The sequence below is a fragment of the Papilio machaon genome, chromosome 27 (genome assembly GCF_912999745.1).
Source record: "Papilio machaon chromosome 27, ilPapMach1.1, whole genome shotgun sequence".
Classification (NCBI taxonomy): Eukaryota; Metazoa; Arthropoda; class Insecta; order Lepidoptera; family Papilionidae; genus Papilio; species Papilio machaon.
The window spans coordinates 2,139,361-2,152,270 of NC_060012.1; the positions used below are offsets into that span (position 1 = coordinate 2,139,361).

Here is a 12,910-nt window from a genome sequence, read left to right on the forward strand (position 1 = left end):
AATAGCTTATATATATAGTCTTAGCTGGTACGGTTTATTGGTTTCAGTATAAACATCTGGTACATTTTGTGGTACAAATTCAGTACAGCTTCAGATTTGATCGTAAATAACAAATGGAATGGTTGTGAACAGATGTTCATTGCTTTTACACTATTTATATTTACATCCTACGATACTAAACGTGTGTTTCCACTGCTGAAATACACTTACAAAAACATATATTTATCCCGCTCATTCTCCTATATTAAATAAAGATAACATGTTTCGATAAAGCAGTAAAAATTCATAACAGTTTGGTTTAATTTCTTCTCTTTAAAGTGATAAAGTGAGGAATCGGATCGATAGCGTTTCAAATTGGACATCTTTAAAAGATTAGTTTTGTAAACTTAATTATTAAGTATTTCTCTAATTAAAATATAGATTAAAAATATTAATTTTACCTTTGAATTTATTTAAACTGGTGTATTTCTTTGTAAGTTCGTCGACCCGTTTAGACAAGACAGACGAAGGGCGTTGTGTCCGTCTAGACAAGGGTGAATTGAAAAGCTATTTAATGTCTATACACTTGCCGTGTACTTATCTGTAATTAATTATATCAAGGGCCTGTTTCTAAGTACTGAATAAAAAGTAGTCGTTGGCTTATCACAATCTCTAAATTAGCTGCGAAACGCAAACTATTTTGACAGAAAGTATCATATTTAATTTATTTATTATTTAGTTATTCAGCGGTTTACTTGAAATAGACCTTTATATTGTTAATTCTAGAAAGTTCTATTTGTATAAATGCAAAAAGTATGCTTACATCACTAATTTTCACTCAGAATCATTAATTGGTCATTAGGGCAATTCCATAGTGTGGTATTCTCATCTTCTATATATATAAAAGAAAGTGGTGTTAGTTACACTATTTATAACTCAAGAACGGCTGAATCGATTTGACTGAAAATTGGTGGGCAGGTAGCTTAGAACCAGGAAACGGACATAGGATAATTTTTACCCCGTTTTCTATTTTTTATACCGCGCGGGCGGAGTCGCGGGTAAAAGCTAGTAATTAATAAACTTCACTTCCTTAAATTCCTGGTAGTAAGTTAAGAATGTTGTAATTTTATTTTTCTTTTAAACACTATTTTTTCTGATGCCCTATAACGCCTTTGTTCTATGTAATCTCCATTGCTTATTGATTGAATACGGTTGCCGGCCATCACATGCTTGAAACTCTAAAAATAAACCACACTTGACATACGTGTTCTTTCTCTACATTTTTTTTGTTATTACATTAGTTTGTTTTACACTATTTTTTAACGAAATTTCGAAGATTGCATCAATCGAACGATTTGACAAATAATACCTTTTCCAAATTTTAGTTTGTTTTTCCAACTTCTCGAATTTAGTTTCGCAAATTTTTACCTGCTCTAAATGTTCGGGTATAATAAAGATACTCAGAACTGTTTTAACAACTTTAATTATTTTTAGCTTCTGCCTGCGACTTCATCCGCGCGAAATTAAAAAACTTGCATCTAAACAAATTTCATTCAAATCCATGCATTTGTTCTTCTAACAATATAATATGTTGTTATTTAGATCATCATCTGCCCTTTTCCCTAAGGAGAGTCTACATCAGGGATTCCCAAAGGGATCGATATCAAACTTAAAGCATTGTTAATTTTCACTATGTCTTCTATTGACCTAAGTCAGAATGAAAAATAATAATAATTGATCTTAAAAGTAGATCATTTGTCCATGGGAGGTCGGTGGTAACGGTTCATTTTGGAAAAGGGGGTCACTTGTCCAAAATAGTTTGGGGATCCCTGGTCTACATAGTACTACACTTCCATAAATATCTATCAGTTGTCATATCTGAATTCATTCCCTTCTTACGAATATCTTTAACACAATAACTTTTAACATAATACTTCCTTCGGTATTCCTCTACTTTTGTAGAGTACAGTCAGCTGCAAAAATATGTATGTATGTATTTGTCAATAGCATGTATCCTTGTTCGGTAACATATATGGATACATATTTTTGAAACCGTATACGAGTTTTTGAAGGTTTGTAAATGTATACATATTTTTGCTGTTGACTGTACAAAATCGATTCACAAAGCTTTGCATTTAATAGTTTTTTTTTTTCATATCTTATCGCGTTACATTTGTTTGAATAATAAAAGTCAACAAGGGGTAATCTAATCCAATGTCATTACGAATTGCATTTTAACCTTGGCTTACAGGAAAGCAGAAATAACACAGTTATCAACAACGGAACTTTTGATAAAAACTCTGTTTTATAATGTAACAAAAATTCAAAGTAATGATAAGTTATTTTAACTGATTTAGTTGAATGTTTATAAAATGCCACCTTAGACGAAAGATTTTAAATATTTTTTAGCTCTTAGTGAATGTTCAGTATGTTTTTTCACTCACCGTGATTTTTAAAATTTTGATTCGGTTGGTGTACGCACAAAATTTTGCGTACACAACATTTTATGTCAGAACTAAATAGAAACTCTTTGTGTCAAAACATTACCATAAAATTGCATTTTTCATTATAAAAGTCCCTTAAGACTTTAACAAATTAAACACAATATGAATTAATTCATTAACTAATAGCATTGTTACCTGATAATGCATATAATAGTGTCATTAAATTGATAGACATGCCACTCCTAAAATGACGAGTCCCTCAAGGTTCCACCTTAGGTCCACTCTGTTTCAGTATATGCAAGTTATCATATTTTATGCTTGAGTAACAGTTGTTTATAGATATATCCTGCTATAAACAGCTTAGTAGCTTCTAGAAAGCTTGACTTGAAAGTCATAGTTTAGTGAAATCTTTGTTTTTATGAGATATGTCTGATTCAAGAAGTACTTTGTCTCCATTTTTCTAAATTATAAAGGTAATTGATACGTATTCATTTCAATTGAGGTCGCATTTATGTCATGGATACTTCTTGTTCTGTTAAAATATTCATGCTTTCCTTTAATAAATAAAAAATCAAATACAATAATGCCTACCAAAGGACCTAATGAACAATAATCACTATAATAACGTAAAAAAAATATCAATTCTCATAGAAGTCATTAATAATAATAGCATTGTGTAGGACAAGCTTTATGTTAGTCTCTATGGGGTTTCGATGTGTTATCAACACATAAAACATATTAAATACTGGCCGTTATCAACCACCATGCCAGTGCCAGTCAATAATTCCATTTCATAGTGGAATGGTCACACAACGGACGTTCGTTACAGAATTATAAGTTTGAGTGATTGTGTGTGCCTTTCTTAATTAGGAAACATTCGTTTCAAATTACGGTTATTCGTATCGGTAAATTCCAATAAAAATCCGATTAATTTATTTATAACAAAGGAAACTACGGAACTAAGTACAGTCCTTGAGCTAAAATTTCAAGGGCGACCTAATTTAATAATTTATAATTATTAATGAATGTGAGACTATGCTCAGTAAATGTCTATCCGCGATAGAAGAATGATGGAAATAAAAGAGGATATAGTCAAGTTGAGAAAAGAAGAAGTTCGTAATTTGACTACTACATTCCATTCTTCTACAGTAACTAATGCTGCTGCAACATGGAAGGGGAAATCAGTGTCTATTGTATCTCCAAAAACTGGACACATCTCACGACAAAAGGAAATGAAAACCAATTCTTCTGGATTATTTTCTAAACTTATAAAAGATTTTAAGAAGACTAAAGTATCAGATTTCGAATATCAACAGCCTAAAATGAGACAGAATAGTTCTTATAAACCGTTCTGGGCCACAAAAGTTAAAGAACAAAGCATAGAAGATTTGGCAATAAAGAAGAAAGCAGATGTGGCAGAACGAAGTAATTCTGTTTACAACAAAGGTTTTGTGTTCCGAAAAGAAACTGACGGTTCTCCTACGGTTATTTTAGGGAACGATGTTAAAAATGTACAATCACCTAAGAGGCATTCTATTGTTGAATATAGTAAGGATTATAACTTTAAACCTTTGCCTAATGATAGAGGTAGTAAAATGTTTATGCCAACAGGAGAACGTTTATATTGGGTGCGTTCATTTTAATTGACATCTTTCAAATAAACTGTCATAATATCTATGAATTTTATCTTCGATTTGAGTTAATTTCAAATAAATGGTGTAATGCTGAAACTAGGTTCGAAACTCGCATCTAAAATTTTCTAAGCATTATAATTTTTTAGGGTAAAAGGTATTCCTTCTTTTTTTATAAAACGGCCAATGTGCGTAAAATTGTATGAATATATGTTAAAAAACATTGGAATTATTTGGTTTATATTTAACGTTATTTAAACACAGAATTTCTTTGAAAATTCTGTAGGTTTTATGTATTCCGGTTCCAAACACTAGTGCAAAAAGGTTTTAAAGTTAATATATCAATTCTTAATTATATTTTTGTCTCCAGCTCGGCGAAACCCGTCCATCATCATTCGGACCGGCCACCTACCAGGACTTCAAGGACATTCGCTCGCGCTGCCTAGCTGAAGGTAGACTATTTGAAGACCCAGAGTTTCCACCTATAGACCGCAGTCTGTACTACAAGGAGCGGCTCGACCGACCTATAACATGGCTCAGACCAAGCGTAAGTACAGCAAACTGTCACCATAAGAACGTCGTCTTTGCGAACACGAATATATTTAGCTAAATATTTTAATAAGGTTTTCCTCAACCAAATTAATCTTCCATTCATAATTTCAGATGTCCCTTCTTAATCTCAATTCATCCATCTCTTCTTATATATATTTTAATTTCCAGGAGATATGCGAAGACCCGCAACTCTTCGTCGAAGGGTACAGTCGTTTCGACGTGCGACAAGGAGAGTTGGGTGACTGCTGGCTGTTGGCCGCGGTGGCCAACCTCACGTTACATAGGAAGTAAGATTTATAAACATTTCTCATTTCTATTGAATTCGTCGATACATTATAAATGATATTTGTCGCCTTTTTATAGATAAAAATATGTACCACTGAAAATATTAAAGTACGTAAAGTAGAAAGTTTAATTTTTTTCAATAATTTGTGAATATTTCTAGTTGAAATAACAAATTATATCAAGGATAAAAAATATCTATGCACATTAATCTTAATCTTATATATAAAATTCTCGTGTCACGGAGTTCGAACTTGAACTCCTCCGAAACCGATTGAACCGGCTTGACCGATTCTCATGAAATTTTGTGAGCATATTCAGTAGGTCTGAGAATCAGCCAACATCTATTTTTCATACGCCTATTAAGTTTTTTTTAAATGCGCGCGGACGGAGTCGCGTGTGACAGCTAGTAATGTTATAAATGAACGTTTAAAGGTATTTCTGGAACGGTTGAACGGATATTGATGAAATTTGGCATATATCTATGCCAGAGAACATAATCAGGAAGAACACATAGGCTACTTATTACGTTTTTTTTATAAATACCACGCGTACGAAATCGCGGGTGACAGCTAGTTATTATATAAGGCAGGTATACAACGAATACTGATAACCCAAATTCTATTAATTACATATAATTGGTTGTCAATCAAACCTGAACATTGTAAACGCAAATTTTACTCTAATTTTCGATAGTCTTAAAATATTTACAGAAACCAACTTTTTTATCAGATTTTCAACAAAATAATAACACAACTGATGGAAATTAGTGATTAGTGTCTTCGCTTTCTGTTTAGAAGTTTTTTTGCAACGTTTAGGTCTCTATTTGAACTACATTTTAAATTTTTGTTTGCAGATTGTTCTTCCAAGTAGTGCCTGACGATCAGAGCTTCGATGAAGATTACGCGGGTGTTTTCCATTTCCGGTAAATATGTATAATATTATTTAATCCCATGATATATTAAAAAATAAAAAAAGATAAACAGTTGTACTTGGATAAGCGAGAGTTATTGGTCTGACGAACGACCTTTATAAGCGAGAAACAAGTTAGAGATAAAACTCTTTAAGTGAGAGTCATTGTCCGATCCCGATGAACAACCTTCATAAGCGAGAAACGAGAAAAACCTGCTATAGCGAGTTCTTGAATTTTTGCATAAACCAATATTTTTTTTTGCTGCTGTTGATATATGTTATATATTTGATAATAAGTAAATTTATTGAATCTGTATGTTATAATTACAGCGCCATCTATATCTATATATATAACATTATGAATGTGTTTCAGTTTCTGGCAGTACGGGAGGTGGGTGGATGTGGTGATCGATGATCGGCTTCCGACGTACCGAGGGAAGCTCGTCTTCCTTCACTCCTCTGAGAGGAACGAGTTCTGGAGCGCGCTGTTGGAAAAAGCATATGCTAAGTATGTTGAACACTAAGATCATCATCATTTTGTCCTTGTCCCACCTACGGAGGGTCGGTGCCATCATCTCCATTGTCACCCCCTTCTTGATCATGTCACCTTTCACGCAATCCATACATCTCTTCCTAGGCCTCCCTCTACAGGTGTAACTACACACTCATACTTAACGTTCTCTTTGCCACATGCGATTCTTCCCTCCTCATAACATGTCCATACCACGCTAACCTTTTACTTCTCAATTTTTCTTTTTTGATGTGAAACATCTATAGGATCACTTGTAAACCGAATTGTTGGCGTGGCGACGCTTGCTGTGGCGACGGATCGCCACGCTATACTAAAGTATATATATTTTATATGTAGTACGTTGAGGTATACATTATTATTATTATTTTTTTATATTCATTTATTCACTTATTATCTATATAATACATTTTATAAAAAAAATTAACAAAATATATTATATAAAAAATAGTATACCACCGGCTTATTATTATTATTTTATTTTTTATATTTTTATGAACACTTGGATGTCATTCGGAAATTGTATCAGACAAAGTTCAAGATTTTTTGTCTCACCTGTATAATCTATACTATGATAACATATTAAAAAAAATTGGAGTGTCTGTATGTAATTTCATGAGAGAAAAAAAAACATGTTTTTTACACGCGATGTAACGAAAAACTTTTTTTTTAATTAAATTCAAGTAAAAAAGAAATAATGTAAAATTTCTAATGTAATTTTCATCGTGGTTATTTTTTTGGACCATAAATTTAAAATTAAACATAGAAATTAAAGTAACTACATTATTCTATAGATTGCATGGGTCATATGAGGCGTTAAAGGGCGGTTCCACTTGCGAGGCGATGGAGGACTTCACCGGCGGAGTCACTGAAATGTACGACGTAGCGGAATTGCCCCCTAACTTCTACACAATACTCTTAAAAGCGTATGAAAGAAACTCTCTTATGGGATGCAGTATTGAGGTAACTATAATATTCATATTTTTCCAAAAAATCACAATAAAAGATAATGCGTATTTCCACTGACCTTCAACTTAATAGAACAAGAGTAGAGTGAAGTAAATTTAATGTCCCTTTCCACTAAGCGATTACCTGGAGTTGTTTTCGCGGATACAAGGAAAACTAGTGGAAATAACTAATCTATATATCTATATATATAAAAGAAAGTCGTGTTAGTTACACTATTTATAACTCAAGAACGGTTGAACTGATTTAGCTGAAAATTGATGGGGAGGTAGCTTAGTACTAGGAGACGGACATAGGAACTTTTTTATCTTGTGTGTATTTTTTTTATTCCACGCGGACGAAGTCGCGGGTAAAAGCTAGTTTATAATATATTCCAGCCGGACCCCAACATCTTAGAAGCGGAGACCCCTGCAGGTTTAATCAGAGGTCATGCGTACTCTGTAACGCGCGTCAAATATGTCGACATCGAGACTCCGGGACGCGCCGGTAAAATACCGTTACTGCGTCTGCGGAACCCTTGGGGTAATGAGGCAGAGTGGAATGGACCTTGGAGTGATAAGTTAGTACTGACGATTGATAATTTTTTACATAATGCCATCTAGTGATCAAATATAAAACTAAAATAGATTAAATTTTAATCTAAGTTGGACTAAGTTGCCGGCAATCAGTTTTTCCGTCCAAGTATGACGTGGGGGCCTTCTTGAAGAGATTTAATAAGCATTTAGAGACCTCATCACTTCATCATGTGGGATCGTGGTCAAACGCTAGCTTTTTTAATAAAAAAAAAAAAATGTGTAAATGCCTCGATTTATAGAATTTGACATGTCTGTTAACAAGATTTGTAGATTGACAATATTATCTGAATCTGTGGGTATAAGTGAAACTAAAATAATGACAGCGTACTAGCGCCACCCTGTCAATGTCAAAAAAGTGTAACAAAATCTTTGTTTTACTATAGCTGTCTTGTTTTTTTTTCTTTTGTCAATATTCATGTTGTATAGAGACTTATTACTTATATTATAAATGGATGGATGGATCTTTATTAGAAGGTAACTCTGGAATAGCTCAACGGATCTAAATGAAATTTAGCAAAGTTGTAAAACATAGTCTGGAAGAACACATAGGTTGTTAATTAAGTTTTTTTTTTAAATATCCCTCAGACAAAGTCACGAGCGACAGTTAGTATATGTTATATATATTTTCAGGTCACCCGAATGGCGTTTTATCCCCGAGTCAGAGAAGGAAGAACTTGGCCTGACATTTGACGATGATGGAGAATTCTGGATGTCATTCAAGGACTTTGTCAATCATTTCTCAAGGTATTAAAAGCACCTAAAATCTACGTGGATGTATGCTTAGATGTTTTTTTTTTATATATATTACAAGGTGGCAAACGAGCAAGCGGCTACATGGATTCGCCGAAATGGCGAAGAAACCGCTGCCCACAGACATTCACAATTACAGATGCGTTGCCTACACTCAATCGACGAAGGAGGAGACGCACAAAAAGAGAATATTTAACCTTCCTATGCTTCTCCTCCATCAAAACCACCTTCCCTTCCCATCATTTCCTTAAAAGAAAAGGGTGTGAACAGAAAGAGGACTAAAATGAGTCCTCCGGCACCACACTCATCAGATTGTACGAGGAATGACTTCCACTTGACTCCTGTCTTCTATGTGGTCGTGGTATTTCACTGAGCGAGGGCAATTCGTGCAACTGATGTTGTTGTTGCTGGTGTCTACCACTGTATGAATGTAGATGCAAGAGGGAGGTGGATCAGTACCTCGTTAAATGAAAGTCCGTGGTCTCTGCCTACCCCTATGGGTTACAGGCGTGAGTTATTTATCAAGGTATTTTCCACGACCATATATAAGAAAGGCGTGAAGTGGACGTAATTCCGTATACAGTCTTATGAGTGTCTTTAACTTTATCACCATTTTCTTATAAGGAAGGGATGGGAAGGGGATTATATGGAGGAGAGGACGCATAGGAAGGGGAAATATTCTCTCTTTGTGCATCTCCTCATCCATCGATTAAAGGTAGGCAACGCCTCGGCAGTTGAGGATGTTTATGGGCAGCGGTCGTTTCGCTATTTTGGCGAATTCAACGTAGCCAAATTTGGTCGTTTCGCCATTTTGGTGAATTCAACGTAGCCAAATTTGCTCGTTTGCCATCTTATAATATATATTATAAGATAATATTTTTTTGTTACTTTATGTGTTAAACGTCAGGAAGGAATTACAAAATGAATGAAATGAACGTAGGGAAGATATTACAAAATGGATGGATGTTTTTATACAAGTCTTTTTGGAATTATTAACTTTAATGTATTGTAACTTTTTTTAATTATTTTCATATTATAATTCCAGAGTGGAGATCTGCAACTTGAACCCTGACTCTTTGGACCCTGAGGAGTGTCCTGAAGGCTGCACCAAGAAATGGGAGATGTCCGTCTTCGAGGGTGAATGGGTTAGAGGTAAAGTCAGAAAATTTAATTTCCTTCCCATTTTTTATTACAAAGTGGATTTGATGCGGAAGGGACGCATAGGAAGAGAAGATATCTTTTTTTTACTCGTCCTTTTCTCTACTGATTAAATCAATGTAACTATATTTGCGGATATCAATGGGCAGTTGTCACTTCGCTATTTTGGCGAATTCATGTAGCCGCATCGTACTATTATAATAAAATAAAAATATATGTAATTTGTGTGAATTTCTTCGATTTATAATTTTAGTGAGCAAATTACAAACGAACTGTGTTCATGATTTTCTTGAAACATATAGAATTTAATTAACTTTTTATTTAATGGGTTTTATTTTAAAGATTTTTTTTTCGTTGTCAGGTGTCACTGCAGGTGGTTGCAGGAATTATTTGGAGAGTTTCTGGAAGAATCCACAATACACTGTCACATTGAAAGATGTAGATGAAGGTGATGATGAGAACAAATGTACTGTAAGTATTTAAAAATACTGTATCTAAAGTCTAAAATAAAAATATATTGACATATCTTTTGTATTCATTGAAATAAGTGAGACAGCAAATATAAGCGAGAGAATAGACTCTCACTTATCCAAGTTCGACTGTATTTGTACAAATAACGTCAGTCTTACTAATATTATAAACTAGCTTTTACCCGCGACTCCGTCCGCGCGGAATAAAAAATAGAAAACGGGGTAAAAATGATTCTATGTCCGTTTCCTGGTTCTAAGCTACCTGCCCACCAATTTTCAGTCAAATCGATTCAGCCGTTCTTGAGTTATAAATAGTGTAACTAACACCACTTTCTTTTATATATATAGATGTGAATGTTTGGATGGATGTTTGAAGGTATCTGCAGAACGGCTAAATCTAGATGAAATTTACCATTAATATAGAACATAGTCTGAAAGAACACAGACTACTTTTTTTTTTTTTTTTAATTTAATAATATTAATATTGTCCTGTCTATAATTTTGTTATATCTTTAATTCCACAGATAATAGTAGCGTTGATGCAGAAGAATCGACGTTCACAACGTCATCAGGGCTTGGAGTGTCTCACGATTGGGTTTGCAGTGTACCGGCTGCCGGACTACGGACATGTACCAAAACCTCTTGATGTCAACTTCTTCAAGTATAATGCATCTGTAGGAAGATCTCAGGCCTTTATTAATCTTAGAGAAGTTAGCGCTAGGTTAGTGAACCTATTTTTTATTTTTTGATGTGAAACATCTATAGGATCACTTGTAAACCGAATTGTTGGCGTGGCGACGGGTCGCCACGCTATACTGAGGTATACATTATTATTTTTTTGACAAAATTCATCATAGATTTTTAAAAAAATCAAATGATTCTTTTAGTTTTTATAACAAAACTGTACTTAAATATTTTTTAACACTAAATTTCAGTTAAAAAAAAAAGTCTTATTTTCTTGGTATTAAGGTTCAAATTTGAGCGTGGTTCTTACGTCATCGTGCCCTCAACCTTCGAGCCTGATGAAGAAGGAGAATTCCTGCTTCGTGTCTTCTCTGAAAAGGATAACAATATGACGTTAGTATACTTATTTAAACTAATACTAGCTGTCGCCCGCGACTCCGTCCGAGCGCAGTTAAAGAAAAAAACTTAATAGGGGTATGAAAAATAGATGTCCGATTCTCAGACCTACTGAATATGCTCACAAAATTTCATGAGAATCGGGAAAGCCGTTTCGGAGTAGTGGAAGTTTGGATGGATGGATGTATGGATCAAGATGAAATTTTTCACAGATGTATAGATCACAGTCTGGAAGAACTTTGGCTATGAGATTTTTTTTATTCCGTGCGGATGAATTTGCAGTCAAAAGTTATTAAAAAAAAACCACGATACATTTAATCCCAAAATTCACCTCAAAACCTCCCAAATATTGTATAATAGTATAAAAGTAGATAAAAAACTAAAAAAATTACGTAAATCTTAATTTTAGTTTATTGGTTTTAGACATATTATATGTTTTTTATTTTATGATTGTTATTTTATAATGAAATTAATTAGTAAACATGTTTTTGCAGTGAGAACGATGAAGATGTTGGTATGGGGGATGTTGATGACAGGGTATGTATTTTAAATGTATCTAATGAAACATCGTGCTGTATAATACTTTGGAACTGACAAAAGACACTAATGAGAAATAGACAAGACAAGATTACATGTTTAACACAAGATGGCGCTTTTTAATTATTTTTATATAAACTAATAGTATCATTTAGAAAAAAATGTACTTCCTGCAACAACATTATTTTTTGTATGAATCGGCTCGCTCAGTGAAATACCACGACCACACAAAGACAGGCTTCAAGTGGAAGTAATTCCAACTACAGTCTGATGAGTGTGGTGATGGAGGACTCATTTTAGTCCTCTTTCCCTTCCCATGGATGGAGGTGGATTTGATGGAGGAGGAGATGCATACGAAGGTTAAATATTCTCTTTTTGTTCGTCTTCTCCTTCGTCGATTGTGGGTAGGTAACTCATTTGCAATTGCAGATACGCATACAATTTCGCTAATTCGGCGAATTCAGGCAGCATACTTATGCCACTTTATAATATAAAAAAATCGCCATGTTGTGGAAAACCCAATAAACTAATTTCTTGTAATAATAACAATATGGCATTGACTTTTTAATTGTCTTCGAATTGTCAAAGTATTTGTGTTTTTAAGTTCGTGATAATTTGATGTGGAGAAAAATTTAGTTGCGGAGAAGAAAAATGTATAGACAATTGAAGTAAAATAAGTTTGAAATACAAGATTTATATTTTATTAAACATAATGACATAGTTGTAAAGTGTTGCCATATAAATGAAGATTGTGGCGCCCTCATTTGGTCAGGCATTATTAGTTATTATAAAAATATTCCAGGTGAAAGAAATAGCCCCGAATCCAGAACCCACAGACCCTGTGCGGGACTTCTTCAACCGGCTGGCAGGTGATGATGGAGAGGTTGACTGGCAGGAGCTGAAGGAAATATTGGATTATGCTATGAGAGAAGGTATTTACTATTTATAATTAATAAGTTTTAAGGTTCTTTGGTGTTCGGAACGTTTTTTTTTTTTTAATTATTAATAACTTATTCCCATACAAATAATATACACTAATATTATA

General features: G+C 33.8%; 1 protein-coding gene across 6 annotated transcripts in view; it reads left to right on the plus strand.

Annotated features, from left to right (window-relative positions):
* Positions 1 to 12,910, plus strand: part of LOC106707980 (calpain-A) — a 32,357-nt gene that overhangs the window by 12,470 nt on the left and 6,977 nt on the right. For 3 of the 6 annotated variants that reach the window (XM_045684731.1, XM_045684732.1, XM_045684733.1), the window contains 13 exons: positions 4,425 to 4,601; positions 4,775 to 4,893; positions 5,745 to 5,813; positions 6,174 to 6,308; positions 7,124 to 7,292; positions 7,673 to 7,854; positions 8,501 to 8,614; positions 9,666 to 9,772; positions 10,140 to 10,249; positions 10,773 to 10,969; positions 11,218 to 11,325; positions 11,823 to 11,865; positions 12,668 to 12,797. In XM_045684731.1, the coding sequence (XP_045540687.1) occupies positions 4,425 to 4,601; positions 4,775 to 4,893; positions 5,745 to 5,813; positions 6,174 to 6,308; positions 7,124 to 7,292; positions 7,673 to 7,854; positions 8,501 to 8,614; positions 9,666 to 9,772; positions 10,140 to 10,249; positions 10,773 to 10,969; positions 11,218 to 11,325; positions 11,823 to 11,865; positions 12,668 to 12,797 (1,660 nt within the window). Of the gene's footprint in view, positions 1 to 3,269; positions 4,052 to 4,424; positions 4,602 to 4,774; positions 4,894 to 5,744; positions 5,814 to 6,173; positions 6,309 to 7,123; positions 7,293 to 7,672; positions 7,855 to 8,500; positions 8,615 to 9,665; positions 9,773 to 10,139; positions 10,250 to 10,772; positions 10,970 to 11,217; positions 11,326 to 11,822; positions 11,866 to 12,667; positions 12,798 to 12,910 lie in introns of those variants that run through there. The other 3 variants (XM_045684730.1, XM_045684728.1, XM_045684729.1) reach the window with 3 other exon arrangements.